General features: G+C 40.0%; 1 protein-coding gene across 7 annotated transcripts in view; it reads right to left on the bottom strand.

Moving 5' to 3' along the window:
• The window catches only part of GLRA2 (glycine receptor alpha 2), a 131520-nt gene that overhangs the window by 14238 nt on the left and 91012 nt on the right, over positions 1-26270 (bottom strand). For 5 of the 7 annotated variants that reach the window (XM_027810909.2, XM_027810910.2, XM_027810906.2 and 2 more), the window contains exons 8-9: positions 15648-15797; positions 13664-13783 (exon numbers count right to left, since the gene is read on the bottom strand). In XM_027810909.2, coding sequence (XP_027666710.1) covers positions 13664-13783; positions 15648-15797 — 270 coding nt within the window. The remainder of the gene's footprint in view (positions 1-13663; positions 13784-15647; positions 15798-26270) is intronic. The other 2 variants (XM_005443027.3, XM_005443026.3) reach the window with 1 other exon arrangement.

Consider the following 26270-nt stretch of genomic DNA (forward strand, 5'->3'; position numbering starts at 1 on the left):
GAGGGGACAGCTGTCTAGAGGATATTTTAAACGTGTTTGACACATTTAAATAGATGGTTTCAGCTTGCCAGTCTTGGAATGGCTCCTAAAATAAATGTCAATATAAAGAATAAGGCAATTTGTTTCAGATGATTAAAAGAATCTGGCTCATATATCCAAGGTGTGACAATTCCAATCACATCTTCATTTCAATTTACAGGAAAGAAATAAACTAGGCTTCATTATTGTTCGTACTGCTGATGCTATATATTTGACATGATAATCTACAGTATTAGTCAGTAAGTTGACTCACTGGACTGCCCTTGATCATATGCTCCACTTTCCACTCAGCAGGGCTCTCTCTAACAGCTATATATAACCAGTGAGAGAAAAAAAAAAAGAGACAGTGCTCTCTTAGATCATTGTAAGACGATGTTGCGTTCAGTTTTCCCATTGCTCCAAAGGTTATAAGTGATGTGATCTTTTCACCATCACGGATAATATATGGCTGCTGTTTGTCTGACTTATCAACTCCTCGCACAGAAATCCAATACTCTCCACTTGTCACATATTCATTTCAGATGTGTGTTGTTGCAGGGCCCAAAATGAAAAGTCACTGTATTTCTATCTGCCAGTTTTCAAGTCTTGCCTTGTGTGGTGTTTCCTTGTCAAACCACAGTTGTCACGTTAGCAACCCACATGACTACTTGCAGCAAACGTAAAATCTCCTGATCGTAATTAAAATTCTGCATGCTTTTCTATTAAATAAAGAAAATCATTGTGCATCTTAATCCGTAGCTCTGCTCTTCTGTCACTGTTTTTTAAATGTCTGATTACTGAGCTAATTGCTCAGGCAGGTTGTTTTTAGACTGCATTATGCATTTATAGGTTTTATTTCACTGTCAAAAAAAGTATTGGATTAATCCTGGCTCCTCATCTATGTTGTTCAAAAATTGTTTCCTCCATCCAGACAGAAGTTAAAATTAGCAGTAACCTCTAAAAGGGGCTGTGGGGTGAAGGGCAATTGTCAGTGCTACAAAGGATGAGAACACAGACAACAGACAGCAGACAGGTCAGTAGAAGATTGGCATGAGTTAGTTACAAAATACAAATTTGAGCAGCTGTATTTCAGCAGCTGTAACCTGTGCTGCTGCTGAAGGAAGGTGAACCAAAGAGCCTTAGGATAGAAAGAACCTATTGCTTTTCCTGTCCAGAATGGTAAATAATTGTTCAGAGAGTTTTCTACTGACCTGTGTTCCAGGGGTACTTGCAAGTCAAGGAGAATTACAGGGTGTAAACCAGAAATACTCAACTGCAGGTCGGCACATTCACAAAGGCATAGAATTCAGCTGACAGTCTCCCTGAGGAGCAATAGCTCACAAATCTCTCTTAACCTCACTCCTGATATATTGAGCACATTACAGCAGAAACTCTTTAATAGCACTGATTAATATTTTCAGCAACTATAAATCTCCCAGTGTACCGCCTGGTGCAGGCTCTGCCAGCTGGCTCTCAAAGGCTCCTCTGGTCCTGTTCCCTGCCATCCTACGATTCTGTGCTGGCAGTTTGAAGAACAAAATAGAAATCAATAACTATCCAGGCCAAACAGCTTTCTCTACATTGTAATGCTTTAAACATGCAAAGAGGCTAAATGCTAAGCCTTTTTGCTTTGCTTTGAAGCTTCGAAAGCTTCTGGCAGAAAGGATCCCCAGATTCATCTGAATTTGGTACCAATTCCTAAGGCATCTTCACTTTGATATGAAAGGCAAGAGGGAAGGGCTTGGAAAAGAAAGGTCAAAATACACATCCCACCATGGCATGTCCATTATTTTTTGGGTACCCCTGGGGTACAGAGCTTTGGGAGTGCAGGCATCTGCCTCGGGCTAAGGCAGCCCACAGCTCACCCAAGAGGTAACTCTAAAATAACTTTCTCTCTTTGGATGAATAAGACCTCACTGCAGGAGAACTAGGTTCTTGTTTCATAGATGAAGGAGGTACATATTTGACAGACTCACAAGAGGCAGCTTGGGCAGCTAGGACTGAATAGCAGTGACAGAAAAACAGCGAGCCTCTGAGAACACTGATTGGGATGCTGCATGCAATAAAACCATCTATTAGCTTCACGTGAGGTTTGAAAACTATTCAGGAAATAACAGCTGTTATGTTCAAACACAGCATCTGGTGAAAAAAGTCTGTTGTTATGATATAAGTCTGATGTTCAACCCCAGCTATGAAAATACCCACAAGATAACTCACCAAACAAAGGGAAAGGCAGTAACAGAACAAAGAAGAGTGACAAAATCATCAGGCTTCATGCATCAAAAAGTAAAATTCAAATAGATTATTTTTTACAACAAAATAACATAACATGAGCCACAAGGGAAAGTGAATAAAGATGAAAGAACAAAGAAGAGACAGATAACACAAACAGGCATCCCCAGTACCTAGAAGTAAGAGAAGAACAGGAGCATACAGCACCAGAGCATCTTAAAAAAGCTGTCATGTATTTGGGGAAAAACATCCCTTGTGCAAACTTAAAAAAAAAAAAAAAGAAAAGAAAAGAAAAAAAAATAGTATTTGCAGCTAAGGAGCCAGACAACATTTTACGTGCCTACAAAAAGCTACACTCTATGGACTTTTTATTAGCCTTTCTTCCACTCTTGTTTAGTCTCTATGAAAAAGTACAGTTTACATTTCCACTGCATGAACATCCATCACAGGTAACAGTAAGGGCAGAATAATAAAAGACCCACCCATTAGCAAAAAATACAGAACTGATTCCACTGTAGTTCATGACAGACAAATCTAGGACATCTCCAAAATAAGGAACAAACTGGCAGTGTTCAAAAACATTTTAAAAAAGGACTGCAATAGCTAGATAATCTATTACTTTTATGTAAGATCTGAAGTCAATGTGAAGTGAAGATTTGGAACAGCAGCACTGGCTTAGTGTTTCATGTTTTATGATTTTTTTAAATCCATAAATAGTAAAGGCTACTCATCACAAAAATACCACCTCTGGCTTAGAAAGTCCTTGAGCTGCGAAGTGCTGGAACCCAGGAGGATACACTGAGGGCATATTGCTGTCACAGAGAGCTTCCTGTGCTGGGCAGAGTCCTGGCCTAACATGGGACAGCCTTCTTTGGGTTTAGCATCTCCAGATGGAGCTTCTCAGAGAGAAAAGATGCAGCCAGTTGCTGAACAGCTGCCCCATGAATTTCAAAGCTACACTGGCTATTTAACTTCTGATTTTAGATAATGACCAGAAGAAATGTTCCTACTAAGTCACTTTGCCCTTCTGACCATAATGCAGCATGTTTAGCTTAAACAGGTGACAAGTTCATTTTGCCTAAAATGTAAACCTGAAAACAAGAGTCTAAATCCAATATGATACCTTTCTGTATACATTACTAAAACAATTGTTTGCAAGCATTTTTTTAAAAATATCTCTAATAAAGATCGATTATTTCTGATAGGAATCCAGTTTTACGGGGTCTGTGATAAAGAACTTGAGTATTGCTAGGTAGAAAGGTTAAACTGAAAACAAATAACACATGAAGAACACATTGACTAGGCTGAAAAGCCAAAAAATAGATTTGCAAACTGGGTAGAAAGGGCAACTAAGCTCACACATGGTAGAAAAGGGTTGGAAAGTAATTAAAAAAAGCTATATAGAGCAATAATTTTGAAGGTAGCAGATAAATCAAGAAACAACTAATCCTCTTTATTTTTGCTGGGGAAATAATTACTAGAAATGTTGATGAGGCTACCTGGAGTGAGAAGCACAATACCCAAATGTAAGAGGCTCAGAGAGAAAACTAGAACTAATAAATTCAGAAAAGCTGAAGCTCAGGCATGGCAGGACACTTCAGCATATGAGAGCCTGGGGGAAACTGACATTTACTAGGTAGACAGGCACAAAAGAAATCCAGTGACCTATGTGAGAAATACGGTGTAAAGCTAATGTAGGGAGAATAATATCTAAAATGTGTTACGCCTTCTCTGCTTTTTCATCTTAGGCACATACACACAAAAATACCCAAGGAGGGACCTGTCTGATGGAAGATTAGCTGACATTATGGTCTAATAAGGAAACTGCAGTTGAACAGCTGCATAATTTGCCTCTGCTCCTCTGTAAAAGATGTGACAAGAACTCGCAAAATTTGCAAGAAAGGTAATTGTCTTCTGCAAGAGCCACTGGAAAGTTATAGGAAATACCTATAGTCTGTTGGTAGTGTGGAAAATTATTAAACAAGAGCACAGAGTGATTTTCAGAATACTTAGCTATCCACTCACTGGTGTAAATATCTGCAAACACAAGAATGTCCCCCAGATTTCTCACGAGAACTACCGTGACCGTGGCAGGGTCACCAAACTTTCAAAGTCAGGGCAATGTATTTATACAGTATAAACACCCATGCTACACATGCAATGAAACACGTGGGACCAGACAAAGGGTAGGATGATGCAGAAACAGCTGCCCTGCTCACCACCATCCATTTTCCATTTCACTGATGAGCGCCAGACCGCAAAGACCTCAGTATTAAGACAAATACATCTTAATTCATCTAACTATGTAAGCAATAGTGAGAAAAAATAATAGGACCTTGTATGTCCTGCAGGCAAAAGATACCAAGGGCTCTAAAAAATCCTGCGATGCACAAATTCTCTCTATCCCACCAGCCTGTAGCAACACCACACTTGATTAGACTTGCTATAATTTCTCTTGCCTGCCATGCTCAGCACAGAAAAAAAGTCCTCAGATGAAAATTCTGCAGATGGGGCAAATGAGGAGACTCAGTCCCTTGTTAGGCATTGTGCTTTGCAAAACCTGCAAATGTGGTAAAACCCTTTGTTTTTTGCATAAATAGCTGTTGTTGTACACATCTTTCCTGTCAATTTGACAACTGAAGCAAACCATATTAGAAAAATTAGCCTTCCATGGAAGTGAAAGAGAAAGATGGCGTAAGTTAACAGAACACTGATAAACTCATTTCTCAGAAAGTTTGTGCTAGAAAGTATCAGGACTGCTACACAGAGGCACCTGTAAGACTTCACAATCTGAAGAAGAAATGCACAAATTGGTTTCCTAGAATGGCACACAAGATATCACATTTGTGCAACTCTGATAATCTCTAATGAACAGGTTTTGTGATCTCCGTTCTTAATTAGTTATCCTTTTGACAGATGAAGATTACAGAGCACTCAAAGGTAAGTCTCTACCACCAGCAGTCTTGGGAAGGTTTAACAGAAGAATGAATTAGTCAGTCATAGGCAGAGCACTTCCACATGACTAGCAGAATGTTATCTCAGAAAACATGGAGAACCACTTGAAGAGGGTGAGATGAGGCATGAAAACAAAGGTCTCATGTCTCTTAGGAGTCTTGTCATGATATCACAGAGAAATGAAAACCTTGGCACCTTGGTAAAATAACTTGCATTTATGCAAGTGGATTATAAATGTATGTGTACAAATGCACACACAGTATCTCTATGAGGAATTACACATAGAAATCAGAAATTAAATGATTAATGAAAATGATTAAATTATAGCTACGCTATCTCTCAGAAGAAGTTACAGGCTTGATGCAGAAATTCACAGGTAGGATTCTGGACTTCTGTCACTTCACGTGTTTTAACAACTGCAGCAGCTTTCTCTGGCCTTTCCAATCTGTTCCTCCAGGAGCTAAAAACACTCTGGCACACTCAGTATGCCAGATACATTCAACCATCTACTGGAAAACTGAGATTTCCAATAGTAAGTCCTTCTTGACATTGATCCTGCTGTAGTAAAGAGCTGTTGTGTGGGAAGAGCCAGGGCTGTGCCAGCTCTGAGATGTCATGACGAGAGTCCAGTCACAAAGAGTGAAGGTGGGTACATTTCTAGTGACCTGTGGTTGGGCTTGGCACAGAGTTTTCAGATGCTTTCAACTTGAAATGGGCCCTTGTGAGGACTCCAGGAAGACTCAGCAACAAGCATTCACAGTATGTGGAGTTTCAATTAGGCTGCAAAAGAAATACCCAAATACAAATATCCATATTTACAGTAAATAGTATCTTGCTTTAGCAGTGGATCAAGTGAAATAATGTCTGATAATTAAATCAAACTAAATGTGTCAGAAATAGGTCTGACTGATCGGTTTGCCGAAAGCAATGGCTGTCAACCTGTACAGAAATGACTGAATAATGTTGTTTTTCCTTTGGAAAACAAGATAGAGAAACAAATGGCTTCAACAACACTTTTTAAAAAGTACTGTGAAAACTGGATATTACTGAAACCCATGAAGTTTTCCAGGCCTTGAGACAGCATGATGTTTCAACAGTCTACTTAATACAATCTGGTTTTTCACAATGTCATTTGGACAACATCATTACAGAATGCTTCACAATTAATTACATTCAAATAGCAGCTTCTATCCCCTGTGGAGAATGGGATTAATTGGGTCAGATGTAAATATGCATTTCATGGATCCTACTGAACACTTGCCCATCTCACCAATTTACCATGTAATTTGATACAACTGGTGTACTATGCTCTGGAGATGTGCAGGGCAAGCACGGTTGCCAGACAGGGTAGAAATACACGGATACAGCACTTCTGGTATTCTCAGCCTGCATTATGCTTGGCTTTAACTGCCCGACCCTTCAATTCTCTTGCAGAAATACTAATTTGTATTTACTCACACTGAAATACTCTAGTGTTGAAAATGAGGTTTGGGACAGAACTCAGAACTGAAGCATCATGACTTACCTCTGGCTACGTGGGATCAGAAACTGTTCTGCTCCCAGGTGTATTCACACACACACACCCCATTGGAAAGAGGGCCTGACAATCACTGCAGTAATAACCACAGAGACTGGGCCTTATTGGGTCCTGACTCTAGGCAGGGAAACAGTAAAGATCACCTACCTATAGGGAAAGAACAAAAAAGCCAGCTTTGGGGCAAAGTTGTTTCCTTGACCCCTTGTGCAGCCTAAACCTAAATCTTGGTACTGCAGTGTTTTTTCACTTCCTTTCTGGAGTCTTGGGTAGGGGCACTTTAGAGTAAACATACTCCTGCTGAAGTCCCCTTTCTTCATTTTTTTTATCATAAAACACGTATTTGACAATTTTTTCACTGGTTTGGCATTTTTTTTTTCCATGAAATGAGGTGAGTCAGAACACATCCAGTGAAAGAACCACCACTTTCTAAAATAATCTAGAAAACCAAAGCTTGTGCCTGTCATAGATGGTTCTTGAAGAGCTACTTCTTGTCACTTTAAAACATCAAAAACAAGAACACTATTTCCTGGCTCTTTCTAGCTTCCTCTGCCCTATTTTCAGTTTGCACTGTCCCCTAGGTATACTAAAAAATGATACATTTGCACCCAGCTGGAGAGTCCCTTTCATGAGCTGGAAAACTGCAGAGTTCATTTCTGGAGTGTTACCTGCTGTTCATGAGTAACTACCAGGACAAACTCACTTGACTGAAGTGCAAACTTCAGTCCCCAAGGCTTGTGAGTTCGGAGGTGATCCTTTCAGATACAAGAGAGGATTTGGAGTTTCTAAAGAAAAGTAACACTACCGGGCAAACAAACAAAATAACACTTTATGAAGTACTCTTCCTGCCTTTTCCAGATGGTCCAGCGTACAGTCACTGCATCATCTGAAATATTGTAATTTTACTATTCTGTAGCCCCTTGAAATGCTTATATCCCGTTCTTACTTAATATTAAGGAGTAATTTGCTAAAGTATTTGCAAGCTGGTCAGCGTGAATCACTATACTGTATCATGTCCTGCTTGGTGTTTTGGTGCCATGCCTGGTCCCTACGGTTTGATTATCTGTCCCCTGACCCCACAGAGCACTCTGTGTTGCACCACTGAGCATTTCCGCAGATATATTCACCATGCTGCAGCCTTACCAACTCCCATCAGTTCTCCACTTCTCTGGTTTTCACCACCTCTAGACTAGGCATTTTTTTTCTGTCCTCAATTTTTGTATTTTTTTAGTTTTGTTTTAGGTTGTTGTTGTTGTTGGGTGGTTTTTATTCAGAAAATGTAATTTTTTCTCCTGGTTTTGTTCTCCTGGCTTTGCCTCTATTCTGCTACCTGGATTCCATTACTTCAGCTTGTGCACTTGTATTCTATCAGCTTTAATTAAAGCTTTGATATTTAGAGGTATTTCTCAGGAACTGGTATTACATGTTCCATAAATTAGTCTGATTTTGATTACAGAATGTTTAATGCACCCCATTTTTTATTTGCTTTTCAGAGTTATCTCCTTTGAAATATAACTATCCTTTTTCTCTTCTGTTTCTTGATTTGAGGTGAAAAATCCACCCCTGTAGTCCATCATCCTATTATGTCTGAGGCTACAGAACACCTGAAACACAGATGCTTGTTTTGAGGTTTTTTACCCTCCCTCTTCCAATAAGGGAGGGAAAAGCTTCCATTTCACTTTTCATGACACTTGTAAACAGGTCCTTATAAAAAACAGTTTCTCTCTTCCACTCCTTTTATCTGTATTTGCTTCTCACTGGAAAATCTGCATTTCCTGTAAGCTTACTCTGACCACCTGGACAGTCTGCTCTTACGAGATTTTTTTGATCCATTGTTTGCGTACCATGGCCATGGCTGAGCTGCTTCTTTTCCTACAAGTTATTCTTTCTTTGGGGACTCCTGTCTCTTTAGACTTGTGGCTAGAGCTAGACTAAGGATTTATATCAAGATGTTTTTCTAGTTTGAGATGATGCTTTTTAAAAATGTTTAAACTCACTGTAGTAAGTCCATTTGATAAACAGTAAAGATACTTTGACTGATGTTAATTAGCACCATTCCTACCCTACTCATGCTCACAATAAAAAGACAGACAAGGACATTCAGATGAAATCACAAGGTGACATGGCAACATGTTGAAATGTATTGTGCCTGTTATTTAACTGGTTCTCTGTGGTTGTATGCAGGGCTATAACTTCCAGCTAAATGATTGTTTTGGTGTATTTATCATCTACTGGATTTTTTCCTGTGTGGTTACTTAAAGTACTAATGCAATCACCCTGGAAAAAGAAAAGTAACACAATATCTTGTCTCTGAACCGGAGAGACATGGATATGTCAGATGGGCCACTCAGTGGATAAGAAATTGTCTGGATGGTTGTACCCAAAGAGTTGCAGTCAACTACTCAATATCAAAGTGGAGACCAGTGATGAGGGCTGGTGTTGAGACTGGTGGTTTCTAACATCTTTGTTGGTGACATGGACACTGCGATTGAGTGCACCCTCAGCAACTTTGCCGATGGCACCAAGATGTGTGGTGCAGTCAACACGCTGGAGGGACAGAGTGCCATCCAGAGAAACCTTGACAGGCTTGGGTGGTGGGCCTCTGCAAACCCCATGAAGTCCAACAGGGCACAAGGTCCTGCACATGGGCCAGGGCAATCACAAGCCCAAATACCGGCTGGGCAGAGAATGGATTGAGAGCAGCCCTGAGGAAAAGGACTTGGGGTTGTTGGTTGACAAGTAGCTCAACATGACTCGGCAATGTGCACTTGCAGCCCAGAAGGTCAGCTGTATCCTGGGCTGCATTGAAAGAAAAGTAACTAGCAGGTCAAGGGAGGTGATTCTCCCCCTCTACTCCCCTCTTGTGAGACACCACCTGGAGTGCTGCATTCAGCTCTGGGGACCCCAACATTATAAGAATGGGGACATGTGAGAGCAAGTCCAGGTGAGAGCCTCAAAGATGATCAGAGAGCTGGAGCAGATGCTCTTATGAAGACAGACTGAGAGAGTTGGGGTTGTTCAGCCTGGAGAAGAGAAGGCCCTGGGGACACCTTATAATGGCCTTGCAGTACATAAAGGGGACCTACAGGAAAGTTGGGGAGGGACTTTTTGCAAGGACATGTAGTGACAGGACAAGAGATACAGGCTTTAGACTGAAAGAGGGTAGATTTAAATTAGATATAAGGAAGAAATTCTCCACTATGAGGGTGGTGAGACACTGCAACAGATTGCCCAGAGAGGCTGTGGGTGTCCCCTCCCAAGGCCAGGCTGGATGGGGCTTTGAGCAACTTGGTCTAGTGGAAGGTGCCCCTGCCCATGGCAGGGGAGTTGGAACTAGATGGTGTTTAAGATCCTTTCCAACACAAACCATTCTATGATTCTATGATCTTAAGGGTGTTTATCTACAGTGGAAGCTACGTGCTCTTTAATCCGTTAAGCAAGCAAGATGCAAGACAGAGAGAAAGCCATTCAGAATCAGATCCCTATTTTTCACAATGAAACTCATTTGCTCAAGCTCACTCAGTTGAGTACCAAAAATAGGTCAGCAAAAAGGGCTTTCCTTGAGCACTTCCATTATTCACATGATGCGGCACCTTACATAACGCAAATCGTTCACATCATCCTGCTGACTGTGGTGCACATGGATGGTAGCAGGAAAAAATTTCCACCAGGGACAGTAGTACCAAGTGTTTTAAAGGCAAAGTCAGGCTGAAGGCACCGATTATTTTTTTTTGATGGGCAAGTCTAGAAAACCTTAGAAATTTTTGGGGGGGTCTGATGAAGGGATTTCAATATGATTAAAAGGGCAGAGATGACCTTTGAAAATCGGTATTACTCAATGCATACCTCTTCTCTTTTTTAAAGATAGAAATACTGTCTTATCTTGACAGTCACAGTAACTTTGTTTCAGCACTTGGGGTACCCACCTCACCACCAGCAGCTCCATCCAGTGACCAGCAGTTCTTTGATGCACTGGACCAGGTACTGCCATCTTTTCTTGGTAGAGTATCCTTTGCTGCTATCAGTTAGCCTCAGTCCTGGCTGTTTCATTTGGAAACACCATTTGTGCCTCCCTTTGCTAATCTGCATGCATGTGAACCCCCTTGGCTGCAACATTGTTATTTGTATTGCTCTGTGCTCCCTGCACACGGGATTAAAGTCTGTCACAGCCTCCAGCTGCACAGTTTTTCATTCACACTGAAGTATTGCTTTTAACACTAACGGTCCCAAACTTAACCCCTATTCTTGGTCACAGTGGGAACCTCCACACATATAATTTAGGAAGTCACCTTTGAGATGGTGGGATGAATACTAGTATACTGTGACTCATTTTGACTACTGATCATATCACATAATAATTGCTGTTTTCAAAAAGACATGATTGAACCCATGTAAACAGAGCTCTGCTTCCCTGGAAACCCATCATTTTGAAAAATAAGCAAATCCTTTTTTATTATTATAGATAATATTTTAAGAAGAAGGTATTTTCTTTCAGGTGATCTGGCATTACACACATTTAGATTTTAATATAATGAAAAGCTACTACATCCTTAGTAACATCAGACTCATGGCTTCTGCAGCCTGTAGTCTCTCTATGCAAAAGGTAGTATCATGATATATAGTAACAGGCAACCGTTTCTCTCAGCAGTGAAGTCTTGCCACTGATGGGTGTATTTCACTGTGAGCAGGAAGACTACGTGAATCTTTAGGACAGGCATTGAACGCTTCCTCCAACAGAAACTGCACGAGGAGGGCAGACAGGTTGAAGCACTGATTATCTGAGGATACAGGGAGTTATTCTGTGTGGCAGATGGCAACAGGTCCTGGTAGTGCAATCTTTTCTAATGCAATGACAGGTCAATGGTTCAGCTGTAAATACAATTTCTGGACCATCAACAATACAACCCAGACTTTCCTAGAGAAACAATAACCAGTCTGATCTTTGGCTTAAGAGATCTGATAGTCTCTTAATGTGTCTTGCGCTTTCATGTAATGCTCTGAGGGTTGCAGCACTATGAAGAACAAGACCCAGCAGAAGCAATAATGAAAGCAGTGACAGAGACATATAGGTTTACAAAACTGAGAAATTTGTTTTTCTTGTTTTGTAGATCTAGCTGCTAAATCCAGGAATCCTGGTCAGGTGTGATTTAACACCTATTTTTTCTCTCCCCAGATTAGCACTGAATGATGCAGTATAAATATTCAATCACCCTTCTTTTACACTGTCTCCTCTTGACTATGACTTTTAGATTTGCATTCACCATACACCCTTGGTTCAGTGAGCTATCCTTCAGCAAGTCAGGCTCCCTGTTTGAGAGGCTTCCACCACAGGCTATGTTGCAATGTTTTCCTCTGCACGTAAACATCCTTCTCTTGAGCCCAAAAGTACCGAGCTGCAGCTATGGTAGCATTGCTCCAGAAAGCTCTGTCTTAGTATGTCTCCTCTGTTCACCTCTCAAGTGCACATCACTTCTGTGGAGGGAGTTCTCCAGGGGAGATCAGCGTCAGTGCAGCTCCAGCTCTTAGGGCTCTGTAGCAGAAGTACTGCAGCGGTATGGCCCCTTTGTGTACTGCCCTGGCTGTATATATAATGCACAATATTCAAAAGTAGAAGAGAGGTTTCTGCAAGATTTTCTTAGGGAAAGGATAACCAGGCTTTACACAAAGCTTAGCTGGACTACTAGCATTTTGTGACTGATAAGACACGCAACACTGAGTACTTATTTGGACTGGTTTTGTAGTTGTATGGCATCAGCTTTCCAGTGGCAGTATAGTAATATCAGTCATATCTTCTAGAGAGACCCTGATTTTTTTCTTTTTATGTTCAGTTTTGTATAGGTGCAAATATTATTACTTCTATAATAGAAAGCATCCAGAAATGAAGGCTCTCTTCTACTGCTTGACATTGCAGCTCTGAAAGTGAACAATTTATTGCATTGCAAACCCTCTATCCTAATTTTTGCTGCGTAACGTGAATTGTGGGTTTTGCTTTGATTTTGAAAGCTACTAATTCCCTCTACAGTGTACAAAATCCACTGAAATCATCTGCATCTTATAATCACATAACTTTACAGAGCTTGATCAAAGTCAGAGGCCCATTACAGCTCAAAAGCTGCTCAGGCGATGTTTTTGTTCTGGGAAATCAGGTCCTGAAAGATTTAAATCCTAGCCCCATTTTATTTAAATGAATACATTTTATATCTCAGCCACCAGTACCAAGCAGTGAACTGCACACTAAGCTCATTTCTCTCTCCATCACTGATTTTATTACCTCCACAACTCAGCTATAATCTGGATCTATCAGCTGCTATCATATTGCTTCTGATTTGCTACACATTACACTGTGTAAAAGATTTCAGCCCCATGGCTCTTCTCCAAGCAAATAAAAAGAAACCAGTGAAATACTTTTTTTTCATTCATAGCTATTCATACCCCACTAGGCGGGTCTCAGGACATCACTAGGAGGAACACTGCAGGTTGACAGTTCAGGAATAAACACCATACCGATAAAAATGCGTTTCCTTATATATACCAAATTTTGTTGGAATATGCTTATCTGAAAGATGACACAATGTGGGATTTACTGTCATAAGGCATGTCTTATGCTCCTGTCCCCCTCATTTACCCTATATTTACATAGGACCGGGCTACCAAATATACATGCTCTTTCCTTGGAGGGTTTGGAATGGGAGTGGCACAAGCCAGCCTTGGGAAAAAGCAAGCATAAGGACGGGCCACAAGAATGTACAATATAAAGCTGCTGTTCATGCTGGGGACAGTACTACGCATTTTGTGGGAACATTTAGCAAAGAAAATACAAGAGAGTGCTGGTGATGCCATCAAAATAATCAGTTTTGCTGATTTATGACATCACTGCACATACTAAAACTCTCTCTTGCGTTCTCTTTCTCACTACAGTTTTACCCTCAAACTTGAATTGCCGATCTGATTCACTGTCCCGTAAGCTGATGACTCTTTGCTCCGCAAGCCATTCATGCGCCGCACGGACTTGATGTTTTCATTCCCAACAGTTATAGTCTGTGCCTGTCCCCAGAGTGTCAGCACAGACAGCAGCAGCAAGAATGAGAATAGCACAGCAGTAACATGACGACACACATACACAACACGCAAAGAGAAGAACGGCTCAGTTAGAGAAGACCATCATGCAAAACAATGTGAATCACTTTCAGGGCAAATAAACTGAGAAAATTGTGAGAGAGAAAATCAAGTAAAGAGATGCAGAAAACATCTCCTAAAGAGATGGCCTTAGTAACATTATTCTCTGTTTTGAAATTCATGCAACCAGATTCACGTGAAAAGTAAAAGCAAGCCTGTGCAAACAGACAGGTGTGTCTTACTCCAGCAGAATATTTCCTTGTATTTAATTGGGGCATTACTCATTTTGCAAAGACTCCATGCATTGACTAGTATAGGATAAACACAGGTCTTCTGGTGATTTTGTTTTAAATAAGTTTCTTTTAATAGTCACCAGAATAATAATTCCCACAGCAGATGAATAACCACTTCCATGGACCAAAACCTCACAATTTTTGAGTGATGCCACTGGATACTGTTACTTACCAATGGTGGCTTCTTGCCTACTTGTTCATCTCTAAAGAAGATGTTGTATCCCAAACTGAAATTACAGACCCTATATAGCAGCTTCTGCTGCTGCCATGTTGGGTTTGGAAATAAAGGCTTCCAGCAGGGCATCTGGCATGTAGATGGGCAAGCATTTCTGCTCCCTCCTGTAATTTAATCTTGACAGGTATCTCAATTCACCTGACAATAATATTAAAGCAGAGAACAGCACTGGGTTGCTTCCCAGAGCATCCATCAAATATTATGTTAACTACAGAACATTTATTAGACAGATCTGTCAAAACACAAATGCCCTGTGCCATTGTTGTCATCCCCCTTGTAAAGGAAACCATTATTTGTGGCTTGAAGCACCCATGCAGCTCAAGGAAATATTTACTTCACCTAGAAAATGCATATGTACAGCCTAAACCTAAATGTTTCTACTGATACTGAAAACCAGTGACACAGACATAGGAAAGATGAAGCCTTTACACTTGTGGAAATGATCATAACTGGATTACAATTTAATGTCTATTCTTGTCTTTCCATTTAACAAAGAAAAAAATCAGTAAAGATGGACAGACTTCCTAAAAATATTTCTAGACTAACATCTAGGTTAAAAACAAGCCTTTCTTCTACATTATAGTCACTGGTAAAAAGTGATGTGATAATGATACTCACAAATAGGCCCTCTGTTAAAAATGTGAAGTTTGTACCAGTAACTAACTGTGAAATAGTAGCATCTAGAGAGGACATTCTCCTGATCTTTCTCTTTTGTAAAGTGGCCATGTTTTCTGGTTTCAGATGGGAAAGACACCAGTTGCTGGTTATTTAAAAGTGAGCACAGAATTGTGGATCACTCTGCAATAGGATACCCTAAGGAATGTCACATTTTATCATGACTAGATAGGGTAGCACTAGAAAAGATGAGTGTCAGCCATGTGCTGATGTCAGCAGATCTGGATGATGCCAAGGAAATATTATGGGTCCCCTGTCTATGTCATTGCTTGCAATGGTTCCTTATCCACTGGTGGGTGTCACATAGTAGCACAATGTTTGTAAAGGTACAGCTGCCCCAGCAATTGTAAGAAGAGAATGAAATCCTTGGAATCAGCGTCAAATATATTTTAATTTATCAATAACTTCATAAATAGCAAATAAACCCAGTGGCCAGTCATCAGCTTTTTATCAAGGAGTAAATCATTCAAAAGGAAACTTTAGAATGAGACTTTCCTGCACGGACAAGAACAACTGAGGTGAGAAATCAACTGCACGTCAACATGCTGTCAGGGCAGACTCGGTCACCCCAAGTAAAGAGCAGCTGTACCTTGTTTTGTCTTCTCTGCCTTCTTCGAAGCCTCAGAAACTCCTTGTGCTGCCTTGAAACAAAGTTGACTGCTGCATATTCCAGTAATGCAGCAAAGACAAAGAGAAGGCACACCGCCATCCAGATGTCGATAGCTTTCACATAGGAGACCTAGAAAGAAATAGGACACAGTATGTTATATTTCAACCTTCTTCATAAGCTGAAGATTTTGATGTGAAGAAATAAACATATTTCTGCACAGCATGAGTTCCAGTTGTTCAGTGAGGTGGGGTTTTCTTTGTTTTGTGTTTCGGTGCATGTTCACAAAGAATACAAAAAATATGACCTGCTGACTTTAGGAAAAGAATCAGGATTAGTCTAACAAAATACAAGTGCTCTTATAGTCACAAACACAGATTACCAGAAAGAATTCAAATACAAGGCATGATACAACACCTATTGAAAAAAACTCTAGAAAGTTTATGGTTATATAGTTATCGCCTTTTTTATCTTTTACAAACCAATTATGATATTGATTAATTAGCTATGTTTGATACCCATAACCTCAAAGTAAACTCAGGGTACTGTATCCTATGGGTTCATATAACTTTGCTAATTAAATATTCAATCCTAGTTGCTTGACTTTTACCCTGCAATTTTATAAGAAAAATAAATCTTCATAGATGTTGTCTACTACAAATACCCAAATACCAGATGCCTCTGTTCTAATAAAAGCCTATTCGCATTCGAATTGACTTGTCAGATATATTACAGGACTGCAATGTCACAAGATTTTTATCATATTACCCACACTGAGCCAGACAGTAGCCAATTAATGAGCGACACACTATGCATATCAAAAGTACATTGTCCTCCATACTGTATTTGGTTGCTGCCTTCTTTTGTAGTCTTGCAGTTTTTAAGCAGAGATCTTCTGATTAGGCAACAGCAGGTTGTCTCTTTTGTTTATCAGATATTTCATACAGGGTGAAATTAAAAACATCTGACTTTTAATGTCTACAGCATACACGTGAGGTAGTTGTCTAAACTACTTTGATATAAATAAATCAAGGAATGAAGATAACCCCTGAAGAATAAGCATTTCTAGGATGCATCTGAGCTGTTTTAGATGTCTTCTCTAGGATGAGATGAATAACATCCAAATAGTCTTCTTCATTTCTTTAAAGAGGAGCTTAAAACCACTGTCTAAACATAGACACACGCAGCTTTACTCAGTTCTCTAAATAAAAGCATCACATACTGCCACATTAGGTACCTAGCCTCCAATTGCTAATTCAGCAAAGCACAAATGTCCAGTACCATACAAACCAGTCCTCTGGAGATGTCTCAGATACCCAAGGTCACCCACTTCAAATGGCAGCACCATACAACTGAATCAAGATAAGCAAAATGAATTGTACCTAAACCCTGAAAAATTATAATCAAAGGCATTTAACATCTAAATGTTAATACAACTGCAGGCTAAATATTTCAATGCAGTCAAAACATGCAGTGGTCTGAAAAGAAAGAAGAAAAGGATGTGTTGTGCATCTAACACTCTAATGTTTACGAGACCAAATCTCCTTGGAAAACTCCACCTCTAGCCTTTGCACACACTATTGAAAATGACCTTGCCCTTATGATAGAGGCCACCATTTCATGGTGAAGGGAAGCACACATATTTCAGTAGGTTTTTCTCCCATTTGCCATGTGCTTGAATAGCATGCTTTTTTGAAGTCTGTAGAACATTTTTTGTTACCATCAAACAGAATATACTGCACTATGTGCCGCAGTAAGCAATACAAGCAGAAGAACTGGCATTTAAAGCATGGTGGAAAGGATACAGAGCTCCATTCCTGCAGATCCTGAACACTGACCCAGACATTTTAGAGGAGAAAAGTACTGTTATTCAGCCTGCATCATGGGAACATACATTTCAGTAGCTGAGGCAAAAGTGCAGCTCCGCAGTGCAATGCCCAAGTACAACATGCATAGGCTGAGATGGAAGAGGGCGATTTAGCACGCCATGGTGACACTGTGAATCTGTGCCTTTCAGTTAGATACACAGCAGGTATGCATTTCTCTCTTCCACACATAAACAAATTTTACAAGTTACATCTTTACTGAGCAGCTGTGAAACCCAGTGAAAACTCTACCACGTCCCAGACGCTCTGTGCCACAGGCTGAGGCACAGTAGGAATCAAGTCAGTGTAATTTGTGTAAAATGCGGCTGGGTTTAGATTGTTTGTTACCTTGCTTGAAGGGGCAGCTTGTTTTCCTTTACAAATGCCCTTAGGAGACGTATTAGACATGCATAAGCAGCTGGACTGTGCTGCCAGAGACAGCACAATGCAGGGAGCTGAAGCCACAAGAATCAACATTTCTGACTGTGCAAATCCTGTCCTAGTGGGCTTAAAGCAAGGAGGGTAAAATAATAAAGGAAGCCCTGAGTTTGCCTTCCTGCCACTTACACAGTGCTGCCATAACTGACATCCACACAATTGCTGAGCGAGCTAGATTATTTTAACTCCAACCTGCTGGGCTGGAATCAGAGGATCACTATAAGCTTGACAGGTATGTATCTTGTTTTATTGTTTAGCTATTGCCATATCATGGCACAGCTTTAAATGAGAAAACAGAAAGCTATTGCTTCCAACAACACATTAAAAATAAATAAATGGAAAAGTCCTGCATTGAGTGAAAGTTGACCACTTTGCTTTCAAATCACTTTATGTAATTTTGTCTATGTATCCCCAGTGTGTACAGAACTATGCTGCTAAAAACCTAAAAACCCATGCAATTTTCTGAAGCCAGACTTTTTTCTTGCCACCCTTATCTATGCATGGAGGATGACATAGATCTATTACACCAAGTCCAGGAGGGCCTCACCTGGTACACGTTTCCAAAGTCCTAAAGTGAGTGCCCAGATTTTAGACTGGCACTTTGTTATCTAAAGTATGCACAGTGCAAAGTTTCAGTGGATTTTAGGGTCTCTGTCTGCTTTGGCTGACTAACCTGTGTCTTCCTTTGACTAGGAAATGGTCATATCTACTAGATCACAGACCGATCTGAAGTGGACCTCTCCCAACCACCCCTGCTGAAGCTGTTCCATCTTCTATGAAAACACTCAAAAATACATTGGCTTGGGGACTGAGAACAGTCTCCTCTTCCCAGAGTGAATCCTAAGCAGTGCAAAATGAAGTCATTCTCTGTCTGTTTGTCCCAAACACATGCAGGAATTGGGAAGGCCCTATCAGAGAGTATTTCATGGTGCTTGAACAATTCCCTCAGTGAGATGAGCACAGAGAGGATGTAAATTTGATCTACACATTCCAGGTGAGTGCTATAACCATTTGCCTACCAGATGCTGTAGCTTCTCTCTGCAGTGTCTCACATGTAAATGAAATGCCTTTTTCTAGGGGCTTCTCAGCTATTTAAGAACAATTTAATAATTAAAATATAAAATAATAATAACAACAATTGTAATGAAAAAGGGGGAGAGACAGACACAGAGAGAGAGAGAGAATAATAAAATCAAAAGGGAAAACCCAAACAAGTGATGCACAATACAATTGCTCTCAACCTGCTGACTGATGCCCAGCCAGTCCCCGAGCGGCTATGGGCAGGCCCCAGCCAACTCCCCCCATTTTATAAACTGAGCATGACGTTCTGTGGTATGGAATACCCCTCTGGCTAGTTCAGGTCAGCTGTCCCAGCTGTGTCCCCTCCCAATTTCTTGTGCCCTTCCAGCCCTCTCGCTGGTAATGGAAATGGAAAATTCCTTGACTTAGCATAAACATTAGTTAGTAACAACTAAAACCATCAATGTGTTAACAACATTATTCTCATCCTAAATCCAAAAGACAGCATTGTACCAGCTACTGAGAAGAAAATTAACTCTATCCCAGCCAAAACCAGGACACTTCCACAGAAAACTCTCCACTTGGCAGCCTCTAAGTGTGCATCTCATTCCCAGGTTTTTATTTCTCCTTTGCACTGTAACAAGGAATGTTTCACATCATATTTTCAGTTAAAAATATTGCTGAATGACAGGATTGTAGGAGCTGGAGTCTGCAAAACTGAGTACTTCATGATATCATAGGCACATCCATTCCTTTGTGAGGTTCTTCCACCAACCTCAAAAACAGTGTTGCCAGCAATTTTTTCCCCAGATCATAGTATAGCATGAAAACTCGTATGTTTGCTCAACTAAAAAGGCTTACATCACCTGCTTTGGTAAGGGCTCATCACACAGTACTGTATCTCCAGCTTCCTTAGCTACCATGTCCATGCTCCATACACTCTACTGGGTACATGCAGGACAGTATATACCCCGATTTTTTTTTTGATGTTTCATCTCAGTCATAGAATCATAGAATGGTTTGGGTTGGAAGCGACCTTACAGATCATCTAGTTCCATGGACAGGGACACTTTCCACTGGACCAGGTTGCTCAAAGCCCTGTCCAGCCTGGCCTTGAACACTGCCAGGGAGAAGGCATTCACAACTTCTCCGGGCAACCTGTTCCAGTGCTTCACCACTCTCATAGTGAATAATTTCTTCCCAATATCGAAACTAAATCTACTTTCTTTCAGTTTAAAATCGTTACCCCTTCTGTCCCCATCTTTCTTATAAACTCCCTTTAAGCACTGAAAATACTCACTTAACTTAAAACATGTTATGTTCATTTGTTTGGGGTTTTTTTTAAAATTAATGTTAAGAAATAAGCACTTCTAGGACAAAATGCATGTAAGTGGAAGGTAGATATCTATATTATTGTCAAACAAACTGCACCCTAAAAATGCCAGTCTCTCATTTTTGACCAAGACTGGAGTTTTGCATGCCTATTTCAGGTATATGTGTCTGCTTGATATATGCCATCTTTGGTTAGACGAAGTCTGTGAATCGTCTCAGTTCCATAGTATCTTGATGTAATCCTAAGCAGAATACAGCAAAATAACAAAAGTTCCCCCACATGAGCCTATGTAATAGAGATTGTTACCTCAGCATTTGCCACTTTTCCCATAATTTTGCTTGCAGGACAAAATGCAAGTTCTGCAATAACACTACATATTTGGAGTAGACATTATCAAGCTACCAAGTATAAAATGAAAACTTAGTGGTGATTGTTTTTTTCAAGGGTAGACCTTGCAAACTTTCCTTTGAAAAACCTGTAGCCCCAACAGCACACTGGCTCCATTTACTTTGCAGTACTTTTAGATGTGGATATTTGGAGACTCTGCCTCGTTCGGCGTTAACATGTTCAGAAAGCACAATAAAATTTTCTTGTCCTTTTCTTCCTTTAAATAGCTGTTCCATTTTTTATTGCATGTTGCAAAGCTTCCCCTCTAATGTTGGCTGGGGGGGGGGGGGGAGGGGATTTAATGGCTTCCACCAATAAAACCATAAATTATATCAATTATTCAGATGCTCTGTATATGTTTTAGTGCCAGCTAATGAGGGAACTTTTTCACAGTGAGAGCTGTCTGCACCAAGAGCCAAGTATGATAAGGTTAAGCATAGTAAATGTGACAAAGCAACTCCTTTCTCTTAATAACTTTCCTCCTTTGTTATTTGGCCATGCCCGCTACATAAATAAAAGACCACTTTATGCTCTATACAGCACTGCTGTAGCATCAATGACCCCAGTGAAGTTCCTGGAAATTAAAGTCCAAGGAGGATTACACTGTTCATGAAGGTCCTGCGAAGATTAAACCTTTCGTTTTCCCAGCTCTTTACTTTAGCACTGTTGACTCTCTCACAGCTTCTGGGTACCTTTCAGCGTATCACCATGTGTCACCACCAGAATGAAATATGCTTTTGTGGAGAGAAGCCGGGGGAAAACATGATCATGGGTCCTGCAGCTGAGCAGCTGTCATTTGTTGACATTTGTGAATCAACCCAAATGTGAGCTCTATTTCTGCTACAGTGCCAGCCTCCTGAGACTCCAGACAACTGCTTTAACTCTGATTCTGTCGAACAGGTGTAAAATAGAAATAAAGATACATCCATTCTCTCCTGGAGTTCTGCACTGTGAAAATAGCTTCAACATGCAGGGCAAGGTATTCAGCCTGTGTTAAAAAGTCATATTAACTTAATTTAGTTGATAGGATCTCAGGAAAAAATATCTTATACTTGTGATATGAAGCCCCAAAGCTCTCCTTTTGCACAATACCACATTCTAGGCAAGAATTTTTAAATAAGGAAGTTTTAAACTGCTGGGAAATGTTATGATTTGAAATTAATTTCTCCTATGCATTAAAAGAATCTCTTCAGGAAAAAAGTTTCAGAGAATTTTTCAGATGGGAAATATGGAAATAGAATAAAGTAATATTTTAAATCAAAACTGAAACAAAAGTTATATAAAACTACCTTCAAGTACAAGGTTGATGTTGCATTAAATTTCACTTTATCCTTTTAAATCAAAACACTTACATGAAATTCTGTTATCATAAAAGATACTGGATTTTTCTTTTCAAATCGTGAATTCATAAAGAAATTGATAGCTCTTTCCTGCATATCACCTTTACATAGCTGAAGCTGAAAACATCGGTCCTGGTTTCATCATAATTTCCAGGTAGATAAATTTCTGAATTAAGAACATGCTGTCAGAAGCTATCACAATGCAAGTATCTTCTTTTTCTTTCACTCTTACTCTGGATCTTTTTTTTCACCCAAGTGTTTCACACCCATGAAATATCATCATTCTAAACCCAATTCATATCAGAAAATGCAAATTACTTTCCCAGTCTTAAAACCTCCACCATTTTATACTACTCTGTCGTTGCAACACTTTCTAGTTAATTTTCCTTTACACTGTGCAGTTCTAAACAGTCACAGTGACCATGCAATACCTTGATGAATCAGGTCAACAAGACTTTTTAGCTTAATAGACAATATGGCATAAAACAAAGTGGTTCAGGTTCCACCAAGTTTAAAATTTATAGGTTTGATTGCCTCGTAAGTGTTCAGGAGAGAACAAGTAAGCAACTGTCCGTCACAGCTGGCTTGGAGACCTGTTCTTGAAGGGGGCTGCTTCTGCAGGGGGAAAGAATGGGAACAAAAGCTTTCGTCTGCCAGGCTGTGGTAAATGTTTGCTTGCCTCTTCAAGATTTTAATATCCATAACCTTTCTATAATGTATTTTGCAATGGAAAAGGATAAGCTATCAGAGCTGCTATTCTGTTACTGGAAAATAAGCACCTAGTATGGGGCAGATTTTTGACAGGAGACAACAGTTCATCAGTGAATGAGTCCTGTGGTAGTCGCAAGTGTCCTTCATTAGCTCACTTACTGCATTGCTAGGTGGCTTGGGAAGACAACTTTATTTAACTGTATTCTATATGACACATTAAAAAAAAAAAAAAAAGTAAGCTTATGTTCCAGATAAAGGAAAACCATTCTAGAGAAGCAATAAAATATTTCTTTTTGGCATGGGCTGTGTCTATTCATACTTTATGATCCCTCTTCTCCGCCAAGCGTATTTCCACCTTTGAAAACAGTAAACCCGTAAATACAGATTCAGTTATCGGATTGGTGAAGCCAAGACTGCTTGTTTTTCCTTCCCAAGGGCATATGAAGTATTGGCATATTCATCATGTGTCATTTTATGCAATCATATGGTGTAGTTGCCTTGTATTTCCCATTCCTGACAATTCATTCTTTCTGTACAGGAAACTTAGACAGGATGTACCATTTCCACTTCACAAGCCCTTGACTTCCTTGAAAATACTGTCTGTTTTTCAGACATAAATAAAAAAATATATATCTGAAAAATCGCTTCAGGCAGTTTTTCTAACCAAGGAGGTTACAGCTGAGAAAACAAAGGCTTGTGCTTTGGACAGATAATGGTGCTGGTGCTCAGTTTGGGAGCAAACTGGGTAATTTTATTATGCATTGATAACGCAGGGATGGAGGGTTGACCTTTGCTACTGGAAATACAGTAACATTAGTTGAAATTGTAACCATGGTTAAAAGCCCACTGTTGTAAGCAAGTGGTCAACTGTGTGTGGTACCAGTTTTCACTAAGGTGACAATAAAGTGTATGTCTCTCATATCTAGGCCAGGAGTTCAAGCCTAGCGCAGTTCTACTAAAGAAACAGTTAACAAGAAGGTACAGAAGGGAAATGCTGAATTATTTGGAAACAGAGTGTTCTGGTGGCCCTCCCCAAGAACTGTGTTGAGTTCATGCCTTGTAAACAAGGGCAGAGTGGAACAAGGATTGAGCAGATCCTCATCAGGGTGCATGAAGCTCGGGCACACAGACAGACCAAATAATAAAAGGGCTAGTTATTTCTGTCTGATTTTCTTTTTTTCAGCACTCTACAGAAACAGATTTTGGAGAAAATTAAAACTATGAAGGCGAGGGGTGGTGGTGGGGGGGTAATGCAAATTCCTCTGTTCATCATTTATTAGGACTTTGTCATCCACCAGGGCACTGCTGATTCTTCTCATTCCCCTAATCCTGAAAAACACTGTGAAAGAACAGGTCAGGGGACACCCCCACTCCTACCAGCTTAACCACATCTTCAACACTATATGGAAATAGGGAATTGTGGGTCTTGTCATTCCCCAGCCAGGTTGCCTCTCTCTTCTCTCCTGGTAAAAAGACCCTGGTTTAACTGGCCAACAAAAATGCACTCTGCAGTAGTCTTGCAGATCAAGAGACAGCTAACCTCACCCCACCCTAGTGTCATAGTTAGAGGTGGAATGGTTTTGTCAGATCCCAGACAAGCCAATAAAATCCGCAGTCTGTGCTTGAGCTGTCTCAGAAAGAAACCTGCAATACCAAGCATCAGCTTCTTGCACTAATATTCTGCATACCTCTGCTCTTTTCTCAGTCCTACTTTGTATGTCTTGTCCTCTTCAGTCTTCAAGAAATTGGTCTTGAATGAGAGCTCACAACCATTTGATTAAGTCTTTTTCTTCCTTCCGTCAAAACCAAAGGGAAAAACGATTCCCCTGCCCCCACAAAAAGCTTAGGACTCGCTGTGCACAGACTCCCTGCAGTTTACTACAGCATCTCAGTGCCCCACCAATTAATCCTTTGGGTTTGGCTTGTGAATAAAGCAAGGCAGAAAAGCAAGCTTGTGTTGGCAGAAATAAAATAAATAGTACCAATATTTGTGACATTTCTTGTGATTGGACCAAAGAAAGTAATCAACAGATTGGTGGAGTCATGGTGATCAGTTTACAAATGTGACAAACAAGGATTGATGTCCCTGCTACAAGGAAGCAGCTTCTTATTGTTAAGTAATTGAAAGACATTTATCACACAGCAACACCCCCATATCTAGCTGAGCTCAGTGCAGATTGAGAATCATATGTGGCTGCATTAAGACACAGGCAAATACACATACAGGCAGCCTTTGTAGCTAGATGGCAATGTCAGTCTCTGGTCTCATTTACAACATTTACAATAGAAGTTTCTGGCTCTGCCTAGTGAAATCAACAGATAACATTTCTGTAATGACATTAAATGCCCACTTCACTACTTGGACTCTAAGTGGTAAATTCTTCAGTGGATAAGAGCTTGGATAAAAACAATCACCAAGGAAAAAAAACTGAGGAAGATTAAAGAGGAAACACAAACCCATGATTGCATGATTGCTAGTAAGAACCTCTGGCAGGATTTTGAAACAGTGTCATTAAATTCATAAACAGAGTAAAATGCTGATACTTACCAAAGGAGCATTTATATTTAAGATTAATTTGAAATAAGAAGCCAATGTGGTATGTACCTGAGTACAGCCAGAATGCCTACTTCCAAAATGCCAGTTTTTCTGCTGTGATTACAGTTTTCTGAAATGTTTGTTGGGTTTTTGGGGGGCAGGGGGGTTCAAACACAGCATTAACTCAGGTTCAGAAAACCCTTTCATTTCCTCCGCAGATCCAAAAGTGCCTCAACCACCTGAGGTGAAAGTTAATCTTCATTCAGCTCAGCCACAGACATGCCAGATGCAGTTGTTACCTCTGCCACCTGGTTAGGAGAGAATTGCACCAAATTGCATTATTCCTTGACCTTTGAAGAGTTAACTGACTTAGTGCATGACTGTTATCAAATAACAAATCAGGATTCTATTTTGGTAGCAATAGGAACAAATCACTTCATGTAAAGCAGATAAGAATTACAGAACTGGCAGACGGCAGTGTAGCTACCATGATCAATACTGAGAACATTTGTACCTATACGTACATTTTTAGGTATTATTTTTTCCATTGGATAGCATGAAAATTGTGTTAAAGCCCAGGTGACTTCAGAACATTCTACAACACCCTCTCTGTGCTGTATTGCCTATTGTAGTCACAACCAAGCGAACCATTAAAAGTGATCCAATTCACTGACCTGAACAACAAAAACCTAAAATTAGAAAAAGGATGCCTAGGGCAACATGCCTTTTCTTCTTTCACTTGTGCTCTCTGCTATTTGTGAATAGAGACTTGATATTCTAATTCTCCCCTAAGATTATACTCCTAAATTCTGGGTTTGTTAGGACTTCTAGCAATGTAATTTGCTGGGAAAAGGCATTTGTTTATTTTATGACTGCCACTCTCTCTAGGTTAGAAATGGGTAAATTAAATCAATCCTTCAGTCAGAGAAAATTGCTTTACCAATACTAAATATAACATCAGACTAAAACAACTGA

This window comes from Falco cherrug, chromosome 2, assembly GCF_023634085.1.
Source record: "Falco cherrug isolate bFalChe1 chromosome 2, bFalChe1.pri, whole genome shotgun sequence".
Classification (NCBI taxonomy): domain Eukaryota; kingdom Metazoa; phylum Chordata; class Aves; order Falconiformes; family Falconidae; genus Falco; species Falco cherrug.